This window comes from Nelumbo lutea, chromosome 4 (genome assembly GCF_056320005.1).
Source record: "Nelumbo lutea isolate HS-2025 chromosome 4, American lotus-T2T, whole genome shotgun sequence".
Taxonomy (NCBI): Eukaryota; Viridiplantae; Streptophyta; class Magnoliopsida; order Proteales; family Nelumbonaceae; genus Nelumbo; species Nelumbo lutea.
In genome coordinates, this window is record NC_142687.1 from 82,039,301 (window position 1) to 82,060,763 (window position 21,463).

Below are 21,463 nucleotides of genomic sequence, written 5' to 3' on the forward strand. Positions count from 1 at the left end.
TGTCAAGTAGGGTGCACAAAATGACTCCGTATCGGTAATGAATCGGACTGAGTCGAACAGGTAAGAAAAAAAAATAAAAGAAATTGTTATGAAAAAGGTAGAATGTAGAGCTGTGCGATAAGATATATCGAATCGGCCTCTTGGTCAGGAGACCGAATTTGCTCCTCACACATGGTATCTCATACCGACCTCACAAGCACATCTCATGGTGCATTGAGAACATCTCCTGTACTTATATATGTTATTATTTACGGGAGATCTTTACAATACATGGTGGGAATGTGGGATGTGCCTGTAAAATCGTTATGAGGTGCCCTTTGTGAGGAATAGGCATCTCATAACGACCTTACAGGTGCATCCCATCGTACATTGAGAAATGAGAACATCTTCCATATTTATATGTTATTATTTCACAATGCACGAGATAATATGCTTATGAGATCGTTGTGAGGCACCTTTTGTGAGTAGATTCCGAAAGACTGGATCTGCTCCTCACATGGCGTCTCACACCAACATGACATGCACATTCCATGTGCATTGAAAACATCTTCCATACTTGTTATTTACGTGAAATATTTACAATGCACGGTGGCATGTGCATGTGAGGTTGTTGTGAGGCGCCCTTTGTGAAAGCAGATCTCAATCTTGTTCTGTAGGGCAAACCTATGCCACACCATTATAACAGTCATATCTGCAGCCTTATATTGGGTATATCTCCCATCAAATAAAGCACACAAGTACGACATATTTTGAATGCAAGACACTAACGGCTGGTCAAACGGGTTTGCCACGATTAAAGCCGAACTTCCCAAAAGGTAGATATGATCAAGTGAACTCGTTTTATCCGACGGATATACAAGTTCGAACTTCAAGGATATCGCCCTGGGAGGTCGGTATGTCCCAATTAGATACCAATGTACAGTGGATGTGCCTATGAGCGCCTCCCGTTTCGTATTTAGATGGCAGCTGATCTGGAACGAGATCTGCTCGTCACATATAGGCGCCTCACAGGTACATCCATTATGCATTGGGAACAACTTATAAGTCGGTCTCAGACTCTCAGCTGATCCCCAATTATTCTGCCTTTTATATTTTTCATAAATGTCGAATATTAATTAGAAATTTAAGACATTTCTCCAAGTAAAGGGGGAGCCAGAGAGAGAGCGTGGTCTATAAATAGCTATTAAGAGTTAAAGAGTCAAGGGACGTGACATATGCTGTAGGTAGAGAGGAAGAGTGGGATAAGTTTGTCAATGGCGATGGAAGGAGACATCGATAATCTCCCGAAGAACGACGCCAACTACACAGCCCTAACCCCACTCTGGTTCCTGGAGAGAGCTGCTTTGGTTCATCCTCAGAGGAAATCGGTCATTCATGGATCGTTGCAGTACACGTGGCTTCAGACTTATCAGCGCTGTCGACGCATGGCCTCCGCTCTTTCCAAGCACTCAATCGGCCTTGGGAAGACTGTGAGCTTAATTCAACTGGCTTCTTGAATTTGCTCTTCTTTTACAGTTGTACATGACTTGATTCTATTATGTTGCAGTTAACTATCTGTAATTTTCTCATTTCTTTACTTTAATCCTTTGATGATTTTATCATTCTTATTTTTTCTAACTGGAGTCTATGAGAAAATCGAGAATTTAAATGGTTCTCTTTTGGCATGGATATTTGTTCGTTTTTTCATTATTCTTCAAATTCCATGTGGATTCCCGGGATGCTTTTCCATGTGTCACTGTATAGTGTATACTCGATTTTATTTCTACCTTTTATTTCCCGCCTCCTCTTTCCCTGACTTTTACTTTCCTTGTATTGGATTAACTTTGGTCCAAATTAATCTAGATTATTTGAAGGATTTGAAGATTTGCTTTATTTGTTAACCGACCACTTTTTATGAATATGAAAGCTTTTGTTAAGTGTTAACCTCATGGAGATCTACTACTAATTATTATGTCTTTCTACCAGAAGAATGGACTTCGCCGACTAAATTTATTGATTTTTAAACTATCCCTGTATTTCTGTTCATTTTTGGTCACAGATATGTAGAGTAAACAGATTTAGTCACTTGTAACAATTTACATTAATGAAATGCACATGAGGTAATATCATGCTCAATACCATGAGATGACAGAGCAGGTACTCATATTTGAAAAAGAGCAGCATGTGACCCAGTTAATTCTAATTTCTAAAGCCTCGATGCCAAACTGGCATCCTAGCCTTAAGGCCCTTAACCATACCGGATCTAACACACTTGAGGATCATATTCAAATGGCATTTCACTGTCAAATGGTCAAAACTGAAATTAATAACCAACTTAAAATTAAATCTGAATGCAGTTTCTTTGGCCCTGTATGAGACAATTCGATTCTTCTGATACTTTTAAATATTCTTTTCTTTTCTGAATCTTAAATCCTCGCTCGAGTTTATGTCTTTGAATTTATTCTGTGCTGATTTGTTCTTCAAATTTTTAGATATTTCGATCAATTAATTATTTTCGGTCTGACCTGAAGCATCATCATCGTCCAAGCCATCCCAACTAATATGGGGTCGGCTATTGCCTGCTGAGTTATCATTTGTTTATTGTGTTATTCTTTCTCATTCATTTTTTATAGAGCCATCTTTCAGATTTATAAAGATCTCACATTTGATTTCCCTCCTCACCCTGACTCCGTCCCTGAACCGCGGTTTGCTAATTATAATTTTTTTCAAGCCTAAAGTTATAATTGCAATAATCTATTTGAATCTTGAAGGGCATTTCATTAATCCTGTTTATTTAATGGTAAGTTGATCATTCATTTTGGGGTGGGGGTTGGGGGGACAAAGTTGCAGAGCTTACTACGGATAAGCTGTGTAATTGTTTGACTTATACTAATTTCAAACTGATTTAGCCTTGAATTTGCTCATCTCCTTTTGTGCTTGTAATTTAATTAGTCTTACTCTTACACTAGATGTGATTGATTTCTTCTTAAACATGCTACAAAAAAAAAAAAAAGAGAGGTTTCTTCTTAAATAGAAAGCATGACTTTCATTTTGCCGAAACAGGAGTCATGTAGCCAATCCCATATAATTGGGACAAGGTTTAGATGATGATGGTGACTTAAATTTTGCTGAAATATTATAAAGATCAAACTTTAGAAATTGGGTGCATTTGGGACCAACTTTAAACTTCTTGGCTCATTTCTTGGGTAGTGTTTTTTTTTTCTATTTTATCATTTTAACCAGAAAAAAAAACGGGAAAGTTGCACATATACAATATGATACTTACATATGAAAATAAATCTAAAAATTACTTCATCTTAATCAATGTTAATAATATCTTCAAACTTTCAATTAACACCATTTTCTTAGACTTATAAGACACTGAAGATAGAAAGTTGGTCCTAAGGTCTTAAGGTGAAGATGAAAAACTGAATGTTAAAAGTTCAAACTATGGAAATAAATGTTTCGACCCATATATTAGAGCTTCCAAATCTGCAAAATTTAGTTACCCCATCTGTCTCTGATCATTTAAATGAAGAAGCTGATCTCCCTTACATAGAGGGAAGGAGGGGCTTCAAGCATATACCAGAAAAAAATGCCATACTTGGTTTCTTACATCCAGAGATAGCAATTATGTTTTTATACCTGTTATAATTTTAAAATTGTCCTACTATTCTTGACAGTATTGATAGTTGTTAATTTTCATCCTTTTTCTGTGTTCAAGTCAGTAAACCTTTATCTTTATTTATTTTTAAGGCCTGTTTGCTTCGGCTAATGTGAACATTTTGTATGTGTTTTTTCATGTTTAGATGGCTCTAGAATGCTTCTTTCAAACCCTTTATACTTTGGTTTTCCTTTTTTTTTTTCATTTTTTCCCTCCATTAGTTCTAACATGGTTCATGTAACAATAGTAAACATAATTTTTCTTGTAAAGGCTAGATATAGGTTCTGGAAATCCTAGGCATGTCACGCTTACAAGGATTTTGGCTTAGAAATAAGGAATAAGTTTGTATTGGAAAATAATTTCTGACTTTTAATTGTTAAGATACTTTATCTAGACTTGAGCTCTATCTGCTTCTGCTACATTCACTGCCTTCACAAATTTCCTACCCTTTTGGCTTACACATTATAATCCTCTTCATCTCTCCTAAATGTGACATTGTTTGATCCTCCCTCATACATGGTTAGTGTCATCTGGCAGACATGGATTCCGGGGTTAGTGATTGCAATCATAAGTCATTACTGGGAATTTAAATGAAATAAAATTCAGCTTATACACATAAATTGCAATCACTCTCTTTGGCCTATAATGAGTTGTGTCTCAAGTTCACTGAAACGTAATTAGTTCTTGTTTAAATTTATGGCAATCATTAGTCCTCTATCTGAAACTATAATCTTTGCAGGTACACTATTTTACATCTTGTTTTTCTGGGAAAGATGCTTAAGCTATTTTATTGATAGGAAACATGACGGCATCTTAATTTGGCAAGTTGAATACAGCACTTGCTTTCAAGGTTATGAGAAAAGTTATGAAAGATTCAGTAATGCAGATGATGGATATTTACATTAGAAATAATGCCTCCAAATTTTTTTCAGGCTTTGAGCCTATTGTCCTTTCATGCTTCTGTATAGAATTCTAGTTGATTGTTTATCACACCCTGTCTCATTTCTTCTTTCCTGGCAGGTAGCTGTAATTGCACCAAATGTACCAGCCATTTATGAGGCTCATTTTGGAGTTCCAATGGCTGGGGCTGTGGTGAACTGTGTCAATATTCGCCTAAATGCACCAACTGTTGCTTTTCTTCTGGGGCATTCATCTGCTGCAGTTGTAATGGTGGACCAAGAGTATTTTACCTTAGCAGAGGAAGCCTTGAAGATAGTAGCAGGCAAGAGTAATGGTAACTTTAAGCCTCCACTTATGATTGTCATTGGTGATGAAAACTGCAATCCTAGGACACTTAAATATGCTCTAGATAAAGGGGCCATTGAATATGAGAAGTTTCTGGAAACTGGTGATCCAGAATTTCCTTGGAAGCCACCAAAGGATGAGTGGCAGAGCATTGCTTTGGGTTATACTTCTGGGACAACATCCAGCCCAAAAGGGGTTGTATTGAGCCATCGAGGGGCATATGTGATGGCTCTGTCTGATTGTATTGTATGGGGGATGAATGAAGGAGCTATATACCTCTGGACTCTTCCCATGTTTCACTGCAATGGTTGGTGTTTCACTTGGGCACTTGCAGCTCTCTGTGGGACAAGCATCTGCCTTCGTCAGGTATGTTGATATACAATAAAGTCGTATTGTATGTATGCATTTTCTCCATGGCTCACCTCACTGTCATCTAGTAATAGGGGCAGCTTTTTGTGTCCAACCTAGAATCATAGCAGATGCACAGAACAGGTGCCTCATTTGTAGAACATTGAAAATGATGCTGGTTTAAGTAAACTAATTGTTGTAAACAAGGTTAGAGAAGAGAGAAAGAGAGTAAAAAACATTAGGGCTAACAAGACCACATATCTTTACCTCTCTCTAATGAGAGACTTCATATTAATACTAGAATTATTCAAATTACAACCAGACCCCCATCAGGTTGATTACATTTATGTCCTTGAAAAATATAATGTTCTACCTAAAATACCCTCATTCCATACATACTACACTAAATTATCCAACACCCCCCAAACTGGCACTGGATAGTCTGCCTAGAAAGAAATGATTCAACCTTAGTAGCAATATGATCTGCTTATCTTCCAGGGCTTCCCTTGAAAAACGCAACTTGAAGATTCCAACGTGGTGGCCACTAGTACCTTACATCACACTTATGGGTATCCAATCGTCTGACTACACTTATGGCGGCACTTTAATCTCTTATCTCTCAAAATGAATCTACAATTAGTTAGATGGGGCACACACAGACACATTCAGGTTAGGTTGTGTTTTGCTAAGACTTGGCCTTAGCCCAACACTAAGAAGCTAAGTCGGTTTCATATTTTTCAAACTAGCCTTAATCCAACTTCTCTTTCTAAGGTTGGTTTTGGGCCATAGTTTTTAAGGTGCCAAGGTGAGGCTAGGTGACAGGGGGGGGGGGGGGCTTGTCGCCTAGTTGCCTAGGGGCGATGGATTTTTTTCAAGTAAAACAATATATCCTAGGGTAATTCCCTAGGATCCATAACCATCTTTTCTTAATAATTATCCATAATTTTCATAAGAGAAGTATAAATTTCATGTTTGAAGTTTAGAAAATCAACATTTTATGAGAAGAAAAGGAACAAAGGAAAGAAAATTAAAAAAATATAGGGGCTGAAGGTTTTAAGTTCTTCCCTTGCTTAGGTTCTGAAATCTTTGAGGATTCAATCAAGGATCAAAACCTCGATATGCTACTCGCCATATCGGGTGTATTGTACTGTATCTTTGTCCCCAATACACATGTTTACAGGTGTTTTCGGGAACCCATTTTTTAAAATAATATATTTCAAAATGAAATTGAAAACCAAAGAAATAAAAAATTAGGGGGAGTATTGTTGTAAGTACTACCTCTGTTGATATACATGCGTATTGATACTTTCAACCACTGGTTCAATATAATAGTTGGCAATATTTGTGTTGATTAAACCCTAACAAATAAGAAAATAAGAAAAATAAATTAGTACATAAACACATAAAATGAGTATTTTAGTTTAATAATTCCTATTTTATAATTATAATGTCTGAAAATTAAAAATATAAAAGTATTTTATAACATAGTGCACAAAACTACTTGGCGACTGGGTGAGGCAAGCCTCCAAGGGCGCCTTGTCGCCTAGACAATTATGTTTCAGGCTAACTGGGATCAACAAGGGACTTGTAGGATGCATTTGGTTCACCTCAACATTAAACCATTGACTTAAGGAAACATAGCAAACCACAAATAAAACCCAACCAAAGAATAGAAAATCATTCAAGAAATCCAGAGATAACAGAAACATTGAACCAAAATTGCAGTGGAATAAATAGATAGACATAAGAAAAAATTCACTTACAGATCTTAGGACATCATCATTGCCCTCAAAATCTTCAAAGTCTAATACCCTCTTGTCATAATAAGGTAAGAAAAGAGAAAAAAAAAAGAGAAGAAAGAAAACGATAGGTCTTAATAATTACAAATAGCTATAGCTCTCTATAGTGAGAGTTGAGAAAGATGCTTTGTAATAAAACTGGAATTGTCCATATTTTAAGAACGAACTCCAATGGGGCTGGTATTACATTAAAGCCTCTGATTGTAACTTTTCTTCCTAAAGTACCACCATTCCTCATACATGGTATCGGCACATTAAATGGGAAGCTAGATTAGTGTCCTAGATCCAAAGAAATTGGGAGTTGTATCCTTGTTTTTAACACACCTGTCCATGTTTGCATCCAAGTAAGGGTGAGCAAACGGGTAGGTTTTATTTGGTATCAAATGGGACCTTGAACAGGCCTTGAACCGACCTTACCCAATATGTTATCAGGTAGCAGGGCTGCAAGTCAGGTCGGGTTGAGGCCAACCCTAGCCCAACCCTAAGTTCTAAACCCAATCCTAACCCTAACCCAATCCGACCTTCAACCCGACCAACCCAACCCTAACCCTAACCCTAACTAAATTCCTTCAACCCTAACCCAACCCAACCTTCTTCCCATCCCTTAAAACCTCATAGAATTTCTCGGTTTTAGATCTTAACTCAACTTTCACTACATATATTCCTATATTTCATTAGTATTTGTTTGTTGATTTTTTTTTTGGTTCTTTTGGTACAAAATTCAAAAAAAAAAAAACAAGTGTTAGAAATGACTATAGTTTATTATGAGTTATGACTTACTATAGATCTTTCTTGGGCGGCAAACAACATAGAGGAGATGAAGAAGAAAATTTAAAAAAAAACAAAAAATAATGTTATTAAGGTTTTAGTCTTTTTGATTAGGATTAAGTGAAGTGATTATCTTAAAAGAAATACATGATACCATGTGGTGGGGGCTATACAAATATCATGCATCTAAACAAATCAATGTATATCATATATTATATATAACATATATTTATATATTACATGTACTATAGAGTCGGGTTTGGGTTGGGTCGGGTTGGCTAAGGGGTCAACCCTAACCCAACCTGAAGTAAAATCTGGTTCATGAATTTCAACCCTAACCCTAACCTGAACATCAACCAACCCAACTTTTTCGGGTTGGGTTTGGGCCAACCCGGTCCAAGTTGCAGCCTTATCAAGTAGGCTCTGGTTCCAAGTTCTTGGAACCGACCCCCACTCAGGCTGGTTCCTAGGTCTAGGGGTTTACCCTACCCAAACCATCCCGGAGAACTAGCCTTGGTGGAACCAACCTTGGAACCGAACTTGCATTGAAATAAATCCCAAAATACTTTGAGGATGTGAAGATTTGAACCCAAGCACTCATGGTTACAAAGGCCATGGTCTCATTTGACCATTGAGTCACTTAAGTGATTTGATCTTTTTTTTTATTTTATATTTGGATGTGTATAATAAGTAATATAGAAGGCAATATTTACAAAATTTAAATTATCATGATAAGTTTTTTGAACCATATTAATATATTATGATAATCTACAATCTACATATTAAATTACTCAATTTAATCAATAAAGATAATATATGTTCTAAACTATATTATAATTATTATTGAAAATCAAGTTTTTACATAACATGTTCCATTTTTAGGAGGGGGTTAAAGCATGGTTTTCGAACTGCTGTTGACCTGGATGGTCGGACCGTTCAGCACGGGAACCATCCAGGCAACCAGTTCTGTTTTACCCCAAACCCGGTCCCTGGCCAAAAATCGTTGAAAGAGTCAACAACCCGTTGACCTGGGCGGTCGAACCGTCGACCTATTCAACGGTTTTGGCCGTTTTTTGTTTTTAATTTTTGTTAGAATGGGCCATTTGTTTGAACTGGACAGTCGGACCGTTGACCCGAGAATTGGTGGCCAGAATGGTTCCGTTTCCAGGTCGTTTTTTAAAATGATGGGTTAAAGAAAGAACAGATTCCACGGGTAGATCCTGGAACCAACCTTCAAGTAAGTGTTGGTTCCAAAACCTGAAACCGAACTGAACCTACTCATCCTCACCCCTACATCCAAGTATGTGCATCTCAGCTTAATGGTGCATTGTATCCAAGTATGGCATCTCAGGTTAATGATGCTTTGTTAACTAATGTCTAGTTGAAAATATGGTAATTTTTCTGATTTTCTATGTCCATCTGGGAGGTTCTAAACTTGTAATTTGAAAGCATGATGACTTGGTGAGTGGACATCTTGGATTGAGTGAACCTAAATGATATACATGTCTGTGGAGGTTTAAAAAGCCTTCAGCCTTCTCAGCCTCTTGCTTTTTTTATTTGTTTTTTTCCAAGTTTGTGCTCTAAATTCTTGGCATTTTAATAGGTGACTGCCAAAGCTGTCTACTCAGCCATAGCCAACCAAGGAGTTACCCACTTCTGTGCTGCACCGGTGGTTCTCAACACCTTAGTCAATGCCCCTGAAAAGGAGACCATTCTCCCACTTCCCCGACTTGTCCATGTGATGACAGCGGGCGCAGCTCCACCTCCATCTGTGCTGTTTGCCATGTCCCAGCGCGGATTTCGTGTCACCCACACATATGGCCTCTCTGAGACCTATGGCCCATCCACCATATGTGCATGGAAGCCCGAATGGGACACCCTCCCCCCTGAAACACAAGCTCGCCTCAACGCCCGTCAGGGTGTCCGCTACGTTGGTCTAGAGGGCCTGGATGTTGTTGACCTAAAAACCATGGCACCTGTACCCGCTGATGGTACTAGCATTGGAGAAATTGTCATGCGTGGGAATGCCATAATGAAGGGCTACTTAAAGAACCCCAAGGCCAATGAAGAGGCTTTTCATGGCGGGTGGTACCATTCTGGGGATCTTGGTGTTAAGCACCCAGATGGCTACATCGAGATCAAAGACAGAGCCAAGGACATCATTATATCTGGAGGCGAAAACATCAGTAGCTTGGAGGTGGAGAGCGCTTTATACCACCATCCTGCAGTCCTGGAGGCGTCTGTGGTGGCCAGGCCAGACGAGAGGTGGGGGGAGTCGCCCTGTGCCTTCATAACACTAAAGCCGGGTTTTGATGATTCAGACCATCAGCGTTTGGCTGAGAATATAATGAAGTTCTGCAAGCAGAAACTTCCTGCTTATTGGGTTCCAAAGTCTGTAGTTTTTGGACCTCTGCCCAAGACGGCCACTGGGAAGATACAGAAGCATCTGCTGAGAGCGAAAGCCAAGGAGATGGGCCCCGTCAAGAAGAGTAGACTGTGACCTCTGCATTCGCATTGCAACATCAGGAATTCAGGAGTGTATCAATGCTACTGGCTTAACAGCTGAAAGCCTGAAAGGATACAATGTTACATTGTAATAAGATAATAGGGTACGATTCTAAGACGATATGGTTTAGGTTTTCACTGTATTTTTTATCACGTGGTTAAATCTTAGTTCGCATACATATATAGTAAGTGGTGACAGAACTTTGTGCAAAGTTTCAACTTCTACTTACAGAGATGGTTATTTGTGGCTTAGACCAAATGTTTAGTGTTAGAGAATAAAAACCTGTTCACGGACCTCGGACCTCAATTGATCTGATCAAAATGGCTTTTGGATCAAATGGATCAATTGATCTGATCAAAATCAGAGCGTCATTCAAGGCTTATTACGAGATTCATAAGATCAAGGCAGAGCACTCGCCAGAAATGGCGAAACGGATTGAATTTGGATTTTGTTTTGTAAGTCGTAACCGGATTGGGTTCAAATATAGGTTGACTCAATCGAATGAGAAACCATTTTAATGGAAGCGTACCGAAGCCCAAAACAGTAATTAACCCATAGGCTAAGAGCCCAATTAGCAGAGCTTCAGCTTTTGCTTTAGTTTCGTTGACCAAGTTGCTTTGAAAAAGTTTAGGAGCTTGTTAGATTCTAAGGTTGAAGCCGCACTGAGCCACCATCTCCAGCCTTTATAAATGGCTATAGCTTCCGCCTGTAGAGGAGATACATCTCTAGACGAACCAAATATAGCCGCTACACAGAAAGAACCGCCTCTGATCACCACTCCAAAACTAGCTTTATTTTAAGAAGTATTTACTTTGCACCAGCCCAAGTCCTGAGGCAAGCATAAAACGAGTCCAGATCTGAGCCCCACAAGTGGGCACTCCAGAACATCTCACAACACATTCCCGCTGTGTATTGAAAACATCTCCCGATGATGATCATTGGTTCTGGTATTATCATCGAGGGATGTTCTCAATACACGATGGGAATGTGCTATGGGACGTTGTGGGGCGCAGATGTGAACTCGCACAAAACATAATCAATTGCTGCACGTGCAAAAAATTTGCAAATGGGAAGTGATATTAAGATGGTTGGTTCATTCACTAATGGTGATCTTCCTTGGGCTTGAATTGGGACATAATGTTGAACTGATAGGAGTTGTTGATGGTACGTATCAAGGATTAGAGGAGTGATATTGATAGGGATGGCTATGCTCCTCGGATGGGTTGGGTTAGATTTAAGGCCAGCCTAGACCCAACCCTAAGCTTGTACATCAGACCCTGGCCCAGACACAACTCAGGTTGGAGTCAAGATAGAGCGGACTAGGCAGGTTTTGATGAACTGGTAGGGTTTTAAGGTCTTCTTGTTAATGTTCTGTACTTCTATCTCCCGTTCGGGTTTTATAGTCCAACTGAAAAAGCAGGAACTCCCATCTCCATATATTAGGGTGAAGGCATGTTAGGTAATTAAAGCAGGTTTAGGATTTATCTAGAGAGATTTTTTCCCTTTTGGCAAAAGATGCTGATTTGGGCACATATGTGACCCCTATGCATCAAGTATCACAAGTAAACTGGGTTGTATGAGTGTTGCACTGTGGAGAAGATATGAGCTTTACATGTGTAGAATTGTCAATGGGTCAGGTCTGATTTTGAAGAGAATAGGGTGGATCAGTCCCAGACCAATTATTAATCAGTTCTATAAAATAGGCCCAGAATTAAATCAAATAGGGGCCATTCTACAACATGAATGTTTTTTTTTTTTCATTTGTTTTTTGAATCACCACATCAGTCAAAAAACAAAAACATGTTCTTGAACTCTGTTTTTATTTTCAAAAGAAAAAATAAGTTGATTTTATTACTAAAAACATTACATGTTTTTGAAATCAATAAAATAAAAGTTTTTAAAACAAAAACAATTTTTCTAGCATAGAAATTATATGATTTATGGAATATGATGTTAAATAATCAGATGACAACATGTTTTTAAAACCAGATTCAAGAACATGTTTTTTGTGTTTTTGTTTTAAAAAATAATCTTTTTTCAACCCAGATGGTTTTGATTTGTTTTTGAAACCGGAAACAAGGAAAATGGTTCATGTTGTACAACGCCCTCTAATCAGGATAATCGGGTCTGATCCAATTAGACACAATTATACTTGACATCTATAATTACCTCTAATATGACAATTTTGGAACTTCATTTTTGATAAATATAACCTTAGTAAAAAAATGACAATAAATTGCTTATATGTTGATAAAAGTAGTTTTAGCCAAAATTATCTTATATATTGTATATGAAATTTAATCCATTTTATACATAAAATATAACAAAAATTGTAAAAAAAACTTTATGTATATTATTATTTATTAATAATATAATTGATTCCAATTATAATCAATTTAGAACAGTAAAAACCAGTCTCAACCCAATTATAATTAGGGGCACAAAATTTGGAACCAAAGCCGATATAATCGGTTTAGAATTTGTCCATTTCCATCAAATAGATCCGATCCATTGACACCTGAAGTTGTGAACCCACCATACAATTGGCGTTTATTTTTTAAAGAAGAAATGCAAGAATAGAGTTCCAAACCAGTAGGAAACCCAAAGGATAAGGAGAATTAAAATGTTATATTGCTTACTTGGCAAAGAAATCCACTTCTGCAAGCGACACTTGTGAGGATAGGGTTGTGATGATCGAATCCGATCATTTCTATAGTAAATTCTTTTCGGAGAACAATACTGCCAAAACAACTCTATCTATCATTGATCCATAGATATTGATCTCACTCATACTATATATCCATCCCATTATTGAATCTTTTATTTTTATTGCTTTCACCATCTCTCTTACAAGACATCTTCATACATATTCTACCCAATGCATTGAGTGATTCGTTCATTGCTGTTTGGCCTGAGTTAGCATTTTACATTATTTCAAATTGGGATTTTCGAGACCAAACTAACCCCTTACAACGTTTTACAGAACATCCCCACTGTGTATTGAAAACATCTCCTGATGATAATACCAGGAATGATGATGTCATCATCAGGAGATGTTCCTAAAGCATGGCCTGGATATACTGTTGGGTGTTGTGGGGGGCAGTCTTGTGAGGGATTGATTTAAACTCCAGACTTTCGGGTCAAATCCATTCAAGTTTTGATAAAAGCCCAATCCAAATCTGCCCAAACTGCATAGCCTCACTTGGTTAGGCAGTTTTCCACGCCACGCCTCATATCGATATTGATATCATACAAGTAGAAAGGGATTTTGTATTTTTTTTAACTCTGCATGCAATTACACAATACATACATGCATTTGCATTTTGGTTAAAAAAAAGGAAAAGAAAGAAAGAGAAATTGAGAATGAAATAAGAGGAAAAGCCAAGCTTAACTTAGAGAGTAGGCAGGGTTGGAATGACATGTTGCACTAAAAACCCTTATCCTATCCTTTGGTCCAGCACAAGGTCCCACTCCTACCAATGCCACGTCAGATAATCCAAACATGATTCCTTTTACGCTATTTACACCAGTATACCTGATCAAAGGGAAAGAAGATGTGGTTGCTTGGTTGGATTGTCAAGGTTGGTTTGTAATAAAAGCATCTACTTCTGCTCTGTCCAAATAAATTCTAAACATTTAACTTTTGCTCTCTGTACCTTTACAATAAAGTAATCATCTCTGTTATCTTCTTGACTAGAATATATATTTTGTCTCATTATTATGAACCGCCCCATATAAAAGTCCACAATCCATTCAATGCTTGTTGGATCCATAAAAGGGATGTCAACCCAAAAAAGGATTTGACATGCAAAGAAAGGAAAATGAAAGTAAGAAAGAAACACAACACTGTTGTATATTTTTCAAAAAAAAAAAAAAAACTAAGCTTTTAACATTTATTTTAAAAAAAGGGTCATTTACTAAAACCCCTTTATAATTTTATGGATTTATTAGAACTTACCCTATAGTATGTGATTTACTAAAACACCCCTATAATTTTCAATCAATTTATTTAATTGATCTTCCCTTAAATAAAAGAGGGAAATGACAGTTTTAACCTTAATGTCTATTCAAATAAATTTAATTAAAAGAAAACAAAAATGAAAATATCATTTTTACCCCTAGTACTATTTTCAAATGGCAAAACAAGCAGTTTGATGAGGGCAAACTTGGCCCTTTGCTGACCTAGTGACATGTGACATTTGTCTTTGTCGCTTGACACTTCAATGCCATGCGGATAGATGTGTACATCACCGAGTCAAGGGGACACACCCCAGAATCAGTCCAAGGCACCTCATACATAGCTTGGGCACCTCAACAGGGTGGCTAGCAGCACCTCATCCAGGGCCGACCTGTAGTACCTTGTCGTTACCAATTTAAGGGACTTCGGTGTGAGGAGCGACCTCCTCGAGGACTTGCCAACCTATGGTACATCGTCATACCGGTTGAAGTGACCTCGACATGGAAAGCAACCTCCCCAATGACTTGCCAACCTGATTGAGGTCCAGGTGGTAACATGCAAGACGTGCTTGCTGACCTCTTCCTTAAGTAGGTTATTATTTTCAATTTCTTTGGGATCACAACGCTTGACTGTTACACATATCTTTCTGTATCGTCCGCATAGAAGTTGATTGAACGGACTCTATCCCTCTCCTCCAAACATGGCAGACATGATTTCTTGGGAATCTCAGACCCATTACAAGAAACTCCTAGTTTCTTACGTCTATATAAAGGCATCTCCTCCCTCAAAGAAGGTACGCACAATTCAGCCTCTCAAATACTCTAGCTCTTTTGCTCTTTAACACTCCAAAATCTCTAGTTCGCTAACTTAAGCATTAAAGTGCCCACCCCAGGTAAAGCAACCCGGGCACTCTAACACTGTCATTTTGCAGGTTGACCCGACGAACTTGCCATCTCAGTATCCGAGTTGTCCTCCAACAGGGAGCTACTAGATTGTGCATCATCACAATTGTGAATGAAAGGTTGATTAAGTAAATATGTTGCAAATTATAAGAGTGTTTTAGTAAAATGAAAACTATAGGGTAGGTTTAAGTAGATCTGTGAAACTATAGGGGGTATTCTAGTAAATGACCCTAAAAATATTCTCTGGATTTTCTTTAAGGAATCGAAGGGGGGAAAAGCCAAAGATATAATGAGTCAGATTTTGGATGTTTGTTATTCAAGACCAATCATGATGTAACCCTGGATCTCCTACCTACATCTACCCACATAACACCACAGCCACACATGGGAAACATCTCATCCTCCTACATAGTATTATGCACGGGGAGATATTCTCAATTCATTGAAGTAGTATGTTGTGGATATACATAGATAGAATTGTTGTGGGCAGGAGATCCGGAATCATTTGATGTTTGTTCAAATGCTTTAAACATGGGGACATGTGGCAAGTTGTTTGGGTACCCAATATCCATATAGGGGTTTTATGTTCCCAAACCAGAGCTTTAGCCACTAATTGTGATCAGAGGCCCTTATAACCTCTTTTTTATTTTTCTAAATTGCTGTTGATCCGGACGGTTGAACTCTCTAACCCAGAAGCCGGTCATTAATCCGGTTCCATTTGCCTTCTAACCCGGAATTATAACAAAAACTGTTGAAAAACTCAGCAAACCATTGACCAGGCCATTCGAACCATCGAATCATTCAGCTCGGACAACGGTTCACAGATTAAAAATGAATTCTCACCCACTACACTCGCTTCCTTTCTTCGATAAAAAATTAATTGAAACATGGTTTTAGAAACGGTACCGTTTTGACAACAAATTCCCGGGTCAAACGTTCGACCATCCTATCTGAACTCCAATTGGATGCTTAGGATATAAAATCGGACCCAGAGCCATAACCGGTTTCCAGGTCAACCAGTCCGACCATCAGTTCTGATTCGGTTTTCAAAAACCATGGTTGAAACAACTCGTTTAAACTGTTGTTTGTTAATAAACGAATTATATATTTGGTTATTCCAACTAATTGGAAAATTCAATCGAATTGTAGTTTTTTGGTGATATGTAAGCTATTGTATTTCCGTACAAGGTGACCCCATTATGCTTTCATTTAATTTTTACTTACCCGGGTTATTTTCATTGACTATGATATTAAAAAGGTATGATATTTGAAAATTAACTGTCATAAACGTGGGAACAAGTAGGTATCAAAATTCAAGGCAAAACTCTTTTCATACCATAATTTTCCTACATCATAAATTTTCTCTTTTTAAAATATATTTTGATTGATCAAAACTCTTTCTATTCCATATTTATTTTTCCTGCATCATAAATTTTTTCTTTTTAAAATATTGCTTTTAACTCACCATGTGGCAAGTATTTAAAACATCAGCATCTGTCATTGGATGGGTCCCATTTAATCAAGTCATGTTCCCCCATCCCTCTCAGACCCCAGCGATTATTTATAAAATTTCTCTTTTCCTTAAAAGAAAATGGGCCCCATTTAAGAGATTGCACCGAATAACATTTTTGACCATCATCCAATTATTTTGATTCAAAATCTCAAATTTTGGATAAATGTATAAGATGATTTTTTTTTCTAGTTTTCTTCATATTAGAATTCATTAAGCCACCTTCGCTTTTTGGTAAATTATTTATCTCGATAAAGGCATTTATTCGGGCAAATGTTTATTATAAAAGATTTATCCGAGTAAGCGCATTTATCCATTTGCTTTTATTTTCCAGGTAAATAAAACAATGGTCATTTTATTCTTAAAAATTCACTATTAAAAGGGGCATTGTTGTCCCATTCAAGTGTTAATGATTTTCACCAGGAAAGTTATTTATCCACCTAAGCTTCATTTGTTTCCGATACAAATATTGAATCAGAGTATTTATGTACCCCGGTTCACGTTTGCGAGTATTTGTTTGATACATAAAAAAATAATGATTATCAAAGCAAAAATATATTTTTCTGACACTTTTGTACTCTGAGAAGAGAGCATTACTGTACTTATTTTTTAGATACAATTTTGTGTTCTTTTGAAAATTAACTTTTTAACCAAAATTAAGGCATTGGAGCATAAGACAGTTGGAGCATTTAATGATGGGCCCACACTTTGCACCGATTTCAAACAAACAAGATGAATGTAAAAATAGTTTAAAATGTGAATTGTGTTTACATTCATGAACCAAAAAATGGATAAATATGTAACGTACATATTTGCGTTTGCATTGCAACTAAACACAACCCTAAGAGATTATACCCAAAAAAATAAAATTTCCCTAATCTCTACATAAATCTGAAAAAAAAAAAACATGGATTTATTGGTCAATGGGAATCAAAATCCCATTGACCAACTTTCCCTGAAAGGTATGTCCTAACTCCTAATAATTTCACTCAATATTTATGATGATGGCAAGTTATGGGGCTGAGGCTGGTTACATCATGGTTAACCCCGAAACAGAATAGCTTTGACCACTGGTTCTTGGGTCAAACAATCCAACTGTCCGGTCCGAGCCCCATTTAAATAGTTTTTGGGTTAAAAAACAGACCCTGAGCCATGACTGATTCTTGTGTCAAATTGTCCGAATATCTGGTCTGGTCTAATTTTTAAAACGATAGGTTACAACTTGTGTTGGGGTAACAAGAAAAACCAAAAAACCAAACCCAACCAATGAGACCGAATTAAAAATTTCAGTTAGCCAAACTGATTGATTCAATATTTTGGAAAAAAAAAAACAAAGCTACCAGTTTAGTTTCAGTTAACCAATATAAAAAACTGATAATTAGCTGAACCGACTGATATAATGTATTATATATTATAAATATATATAAATATAATATATAATAATTATTTTTTATTTATAATATAATATTTTATATTTATTATATATAATATTATGAAAATTAAAAAAAAAAAAACAAGAAATCAATAAACCACAACAATGATTAACTGATTAACATAACTTCGATTCGATTTCGGTTGCCAGTTTTCCATGAACCAGTGCCACTGATTCAGTTAAAAAAAAAAACAAAAGCCCAACCGCGTATTGATTGGAGATTAAGGCAGTGTTCCGAAGCATGGATTTGAGTGATAGTGGCTCATTCCAAAACACGCTACACTCAAACTTGCGTTCGTTTGAAGTGTAGCAAGTTTTCAAACGCAATATACCGTGGATTGAAATGGTCTATCTCTCAAAGTATCATCCACGGATTTATATGTGGTTTCATCTACACCACGGTGTGGAAGTTAACTTTTATAATAAAAGAATGATTCTGTGTTTCACCATAATCTATGTATCTTCTTCTATTTGATTTTTCTCTCTCATTGCCTTCTTTGCATCGAATGTTATTTATATTTTACTAATTTTATTATTTTAAAAATATTTTAAATCTAAATTTTAATTTCAAAAGTAATGTTTTATTAATCTTTAATATTATTAACAAATTATATTAATTTCTTATTTATATTTTTTAATTTTATCAGTGTTAGTTATATTTGTGTAGTTTAATTTTTTATTCATTTTTATTAATTATTGTTAGAAAGATTTGTTTTAATAATTTTTATATTAATTAATACATATGTGTTAATGTTTTATTTTAATATACTTTTATTGATAAATATGTATTGATGTATTGTCCCTTACTATTAACTATTATGTTTAATTTGTATTATTTTACTATTTATCTTATTTATAAAATATAATAATTTTTATACTTGATCAATAATATAAATCATTTCATATATTGTATGTGAGATACATAGAATCAAAATATAAGGTGTAGATTGAATTGAACCACACCTTGGAGAACAGCTCTATTGGTGACGTATAATGTGGTTCAATCCACATTGTCCGCCCACACTATAGAACAACTCTAGCATGTGTTGTGGTGTAGATGAATCCACACCACACTATAGAACCCTCTAAATCTAGCATTATCTGTTATAGGCTTTGGATTCAACTTCATCCCACTCCTACTCATCTCTTTGGGTATGAGATCTCGAATCTCCTACACACAGAGGGGTTTTCAATGTAAAATTTCCTTTTCCTTGCAAGGTTAAGTCATACTTCATATCTGCAATGCAACTCATTGTTGATGCTGACTGAGTAGTAGAGCACACACGCCACACCATTGCTGCTAAAGACAAACCATGTGCGGTAAATTTTTTACTGAACCGCTGGGTTTCACCTTATCGGCAAAGAAAACAGAAAGATAAAAAGGAAAAAGAAAAAAAACACTCATCCTCCCTCCTTTTACCCAATGTATTCAAAAACAAAAGGAAAATGCGGCTATAAAACATTTCGTATCGTCAAGAAAAAGCTAAGTTCTTTTCACCATGTTGGCATGTTTGATAAAAAAAAAATCAAAAGCAGAAAATATGCTTTCATGATGAGCCGAAAAATTGACTTTTTGGTGAAGCCATCTGAGATCGCTTTCTCCCAAGGGACTCAATCAACTTAGAAATCCTTCCAAACGGACCATTAACTGGTGGATACAGCGCCTCGAGAGTATCAGTTCTCATAATCCCTTGCAGCCTTATATTGGGAATATCTTTTCATAAAAGAAAGACATATAAACATGACCAAGTGTAAACATGGTCTTGTGAGCATTGAAGCCAATCTCGCCTATGATATTATGAATTCAAGTAGAAGAGAATTTAGAAGAAACGTATGGGCCCTTTTTGGGCCCCACAACCATGTGAAAGGTACACTTAGAAAATCATTCTCAAAATATAAACATCTAGACTTTAAACTTATCAGGAATAAATTAGAGAGAAAAAAAAATAATAATATGCAAGAAAGGAATGCAATCTTTTCTCTTTTTTGGCCCCAAAAAAAGGTATGCATTAATCTTCAGTGACGAGGGGATGAACATATAATATTTACTTTTTTCTAATGTATCACAAATTAGGGTTGTATATACTCCGGACAGTCTATTTACCCATAAAACACTATCTCCGTGCATCGGGAACATCTTCCGATAAATGATAATATGTAAATACATGAGATGTTCTCAATGTATGGCTGTATTGATGTGTGGGTAAGGTTCTTGTAGGTAGCCAAACTTGTGTGTAAGATTGGGGGAGAGTAAATGAAATCATGTATATATGTAAGTTTGTAAACACTATCTCATCTAAACTGTCACCTTTTACTTAGAGCCCGTTTGAGAGGTTTTTTGCATTGGGGGTGCATTATGTTAATTGAGCTGCAGTGATTGAACATAGAAATTATTCATGTAGCTTCAAATTTGAATAGTGGATTGGGTATTTTGAAAGCCCATGTACAGAGAACAAACAAGCTGAACGTGCTGGGTTAGTACTGTAAATGTTCAATAGGTTTTACACTTTTGCTGGTGAGTAGTAGTCCAATGATGTACCATCTAATGCATACGGTTAAAACGTTTTAATTTTAGAGTGACAACTGCCAAAGCAAAGAATAAGGCTGTATTTGGTTGCAATGCAAATAAATTTACGTTGATGCAAAACTTTGGCGGTTTAAATGATTTAAGTGTAAATTCTTACCTACTTTTATTTTAAATTTTAGCTTATTTTGTTTGATTGCATTACAAGTGAAGTATAGTAAATTAAGACATGAAACAGAATAGAGCAAAACCCAAAACAAAATTAAATAAGAATTTACATTTTTCTCATTTGCATTCCCCTGCATTTGTACTAGTGCAAATAAAATTGCACTACAACCAAATGCAACCCTAAATTTCATTAACATATTGAGCTCTGGCTCCCAAATTGAGCTGTCAGCATGATTTTCCAGCCATATGTATCTCTTCCCAAATCAATATATCCATCAACTTGCCTCATAAATGTTTATATCATCCAAATATTATATTAATGATCTATTTGGTTCATAGATGGAATTAGAATTGGAATGGGATTTCATTCTCAAGAAAGAAAGAGGGAATGGAGAATGTCATTAAGAAGAAATGAAATTCTAATTCCACCCAATCAAATAGTAAGAAATTTTAAGTTCCAAATCCCTATTCGTTTGAACCGAATGATTGGTCTATTTTGACAAAAAATAAAAAGATAAATTTTAAATAAATAACAGTTAAAACCGTTCAAATGGTAAACCACCCAGGTCAGCGATGTGCTGACCAAAATCAATGATTTTTGAAAAAGATTTAGTTTTGGGGAAAAACGAAATTGATCACCTGACCGATTCTCAGTTTTTC

General features: G+C 36.3%; 1 protein-coding gene and 1 long non-coding RNA gene across 2 annotated transcripts; one reads left to right on the forward strand and one right to left on the reverse strand.

The window, feature by feature from the left end:
* The first annotated feature begins 911 nt into the window (after positions 1-911).
* LOC148861331 (acetate--CoA ligase CCL3-like) lies at positions 912-10,520 on the forward strand. Its single transcript, XM_088983535.1, has 3 exons — positions 912-1,469; positions 4,664-5,254; positions 9,407-10,520. Exons 1-3 carry the CDS (start codon positions 1,254-1,256, stop codon positions 10,301-10,303), a joined length of 1,704 nt encoding a protein of 567 aa, XP_088839661.1. The 5' UTR covers positions 912-1,253; the 3' UTR covers positions 10,304-10,520.
* On the reverse strand, positions 4,400-7,264 carry LOC148861332 (uncharacterized). The gene is made up of 3 exons (XR_016112709.1): positions 7,000-7,264; positions 6,515-6,594; positions 4,400-5,352 (listed from the first exon to the last, which is right to left on the reverse strand). It is a non-coding gene; the product is annotated as an uncharacterized LOC148861332 (long non-coding RNA).
* Positions 10,521-21,463: the final 10,943 nt, after the last annotated feature.

What these genes read in the sequence shown, in the direction of transcription:
- LOC148861331 (XM_088983535.1), top strand. Translation starts at nt 1,254, where the DNA reads ATGGCGATGGAAGGAGACATCGATAATCTCCCGAAGAACGACGCCAAC. An exon ending in CAATCGGCCTTGGGAAGACT is followed by an intron (nt 1,470 to 4,663) that starts GTGAGCTTAATT and finishes CTTTCCTGGCAG; the next exon opens with GTAGCTGTAATTGCACCAAA. An exon ending in CAAGCATCTGCCTTCGTCAG is followed by an intron (nt 5,255 to 9,406) that starts GTATGTTGATAT and finishes GCATTTTAATAG; the next exon opens with GTGACTGCCAAAGCTGTCTA.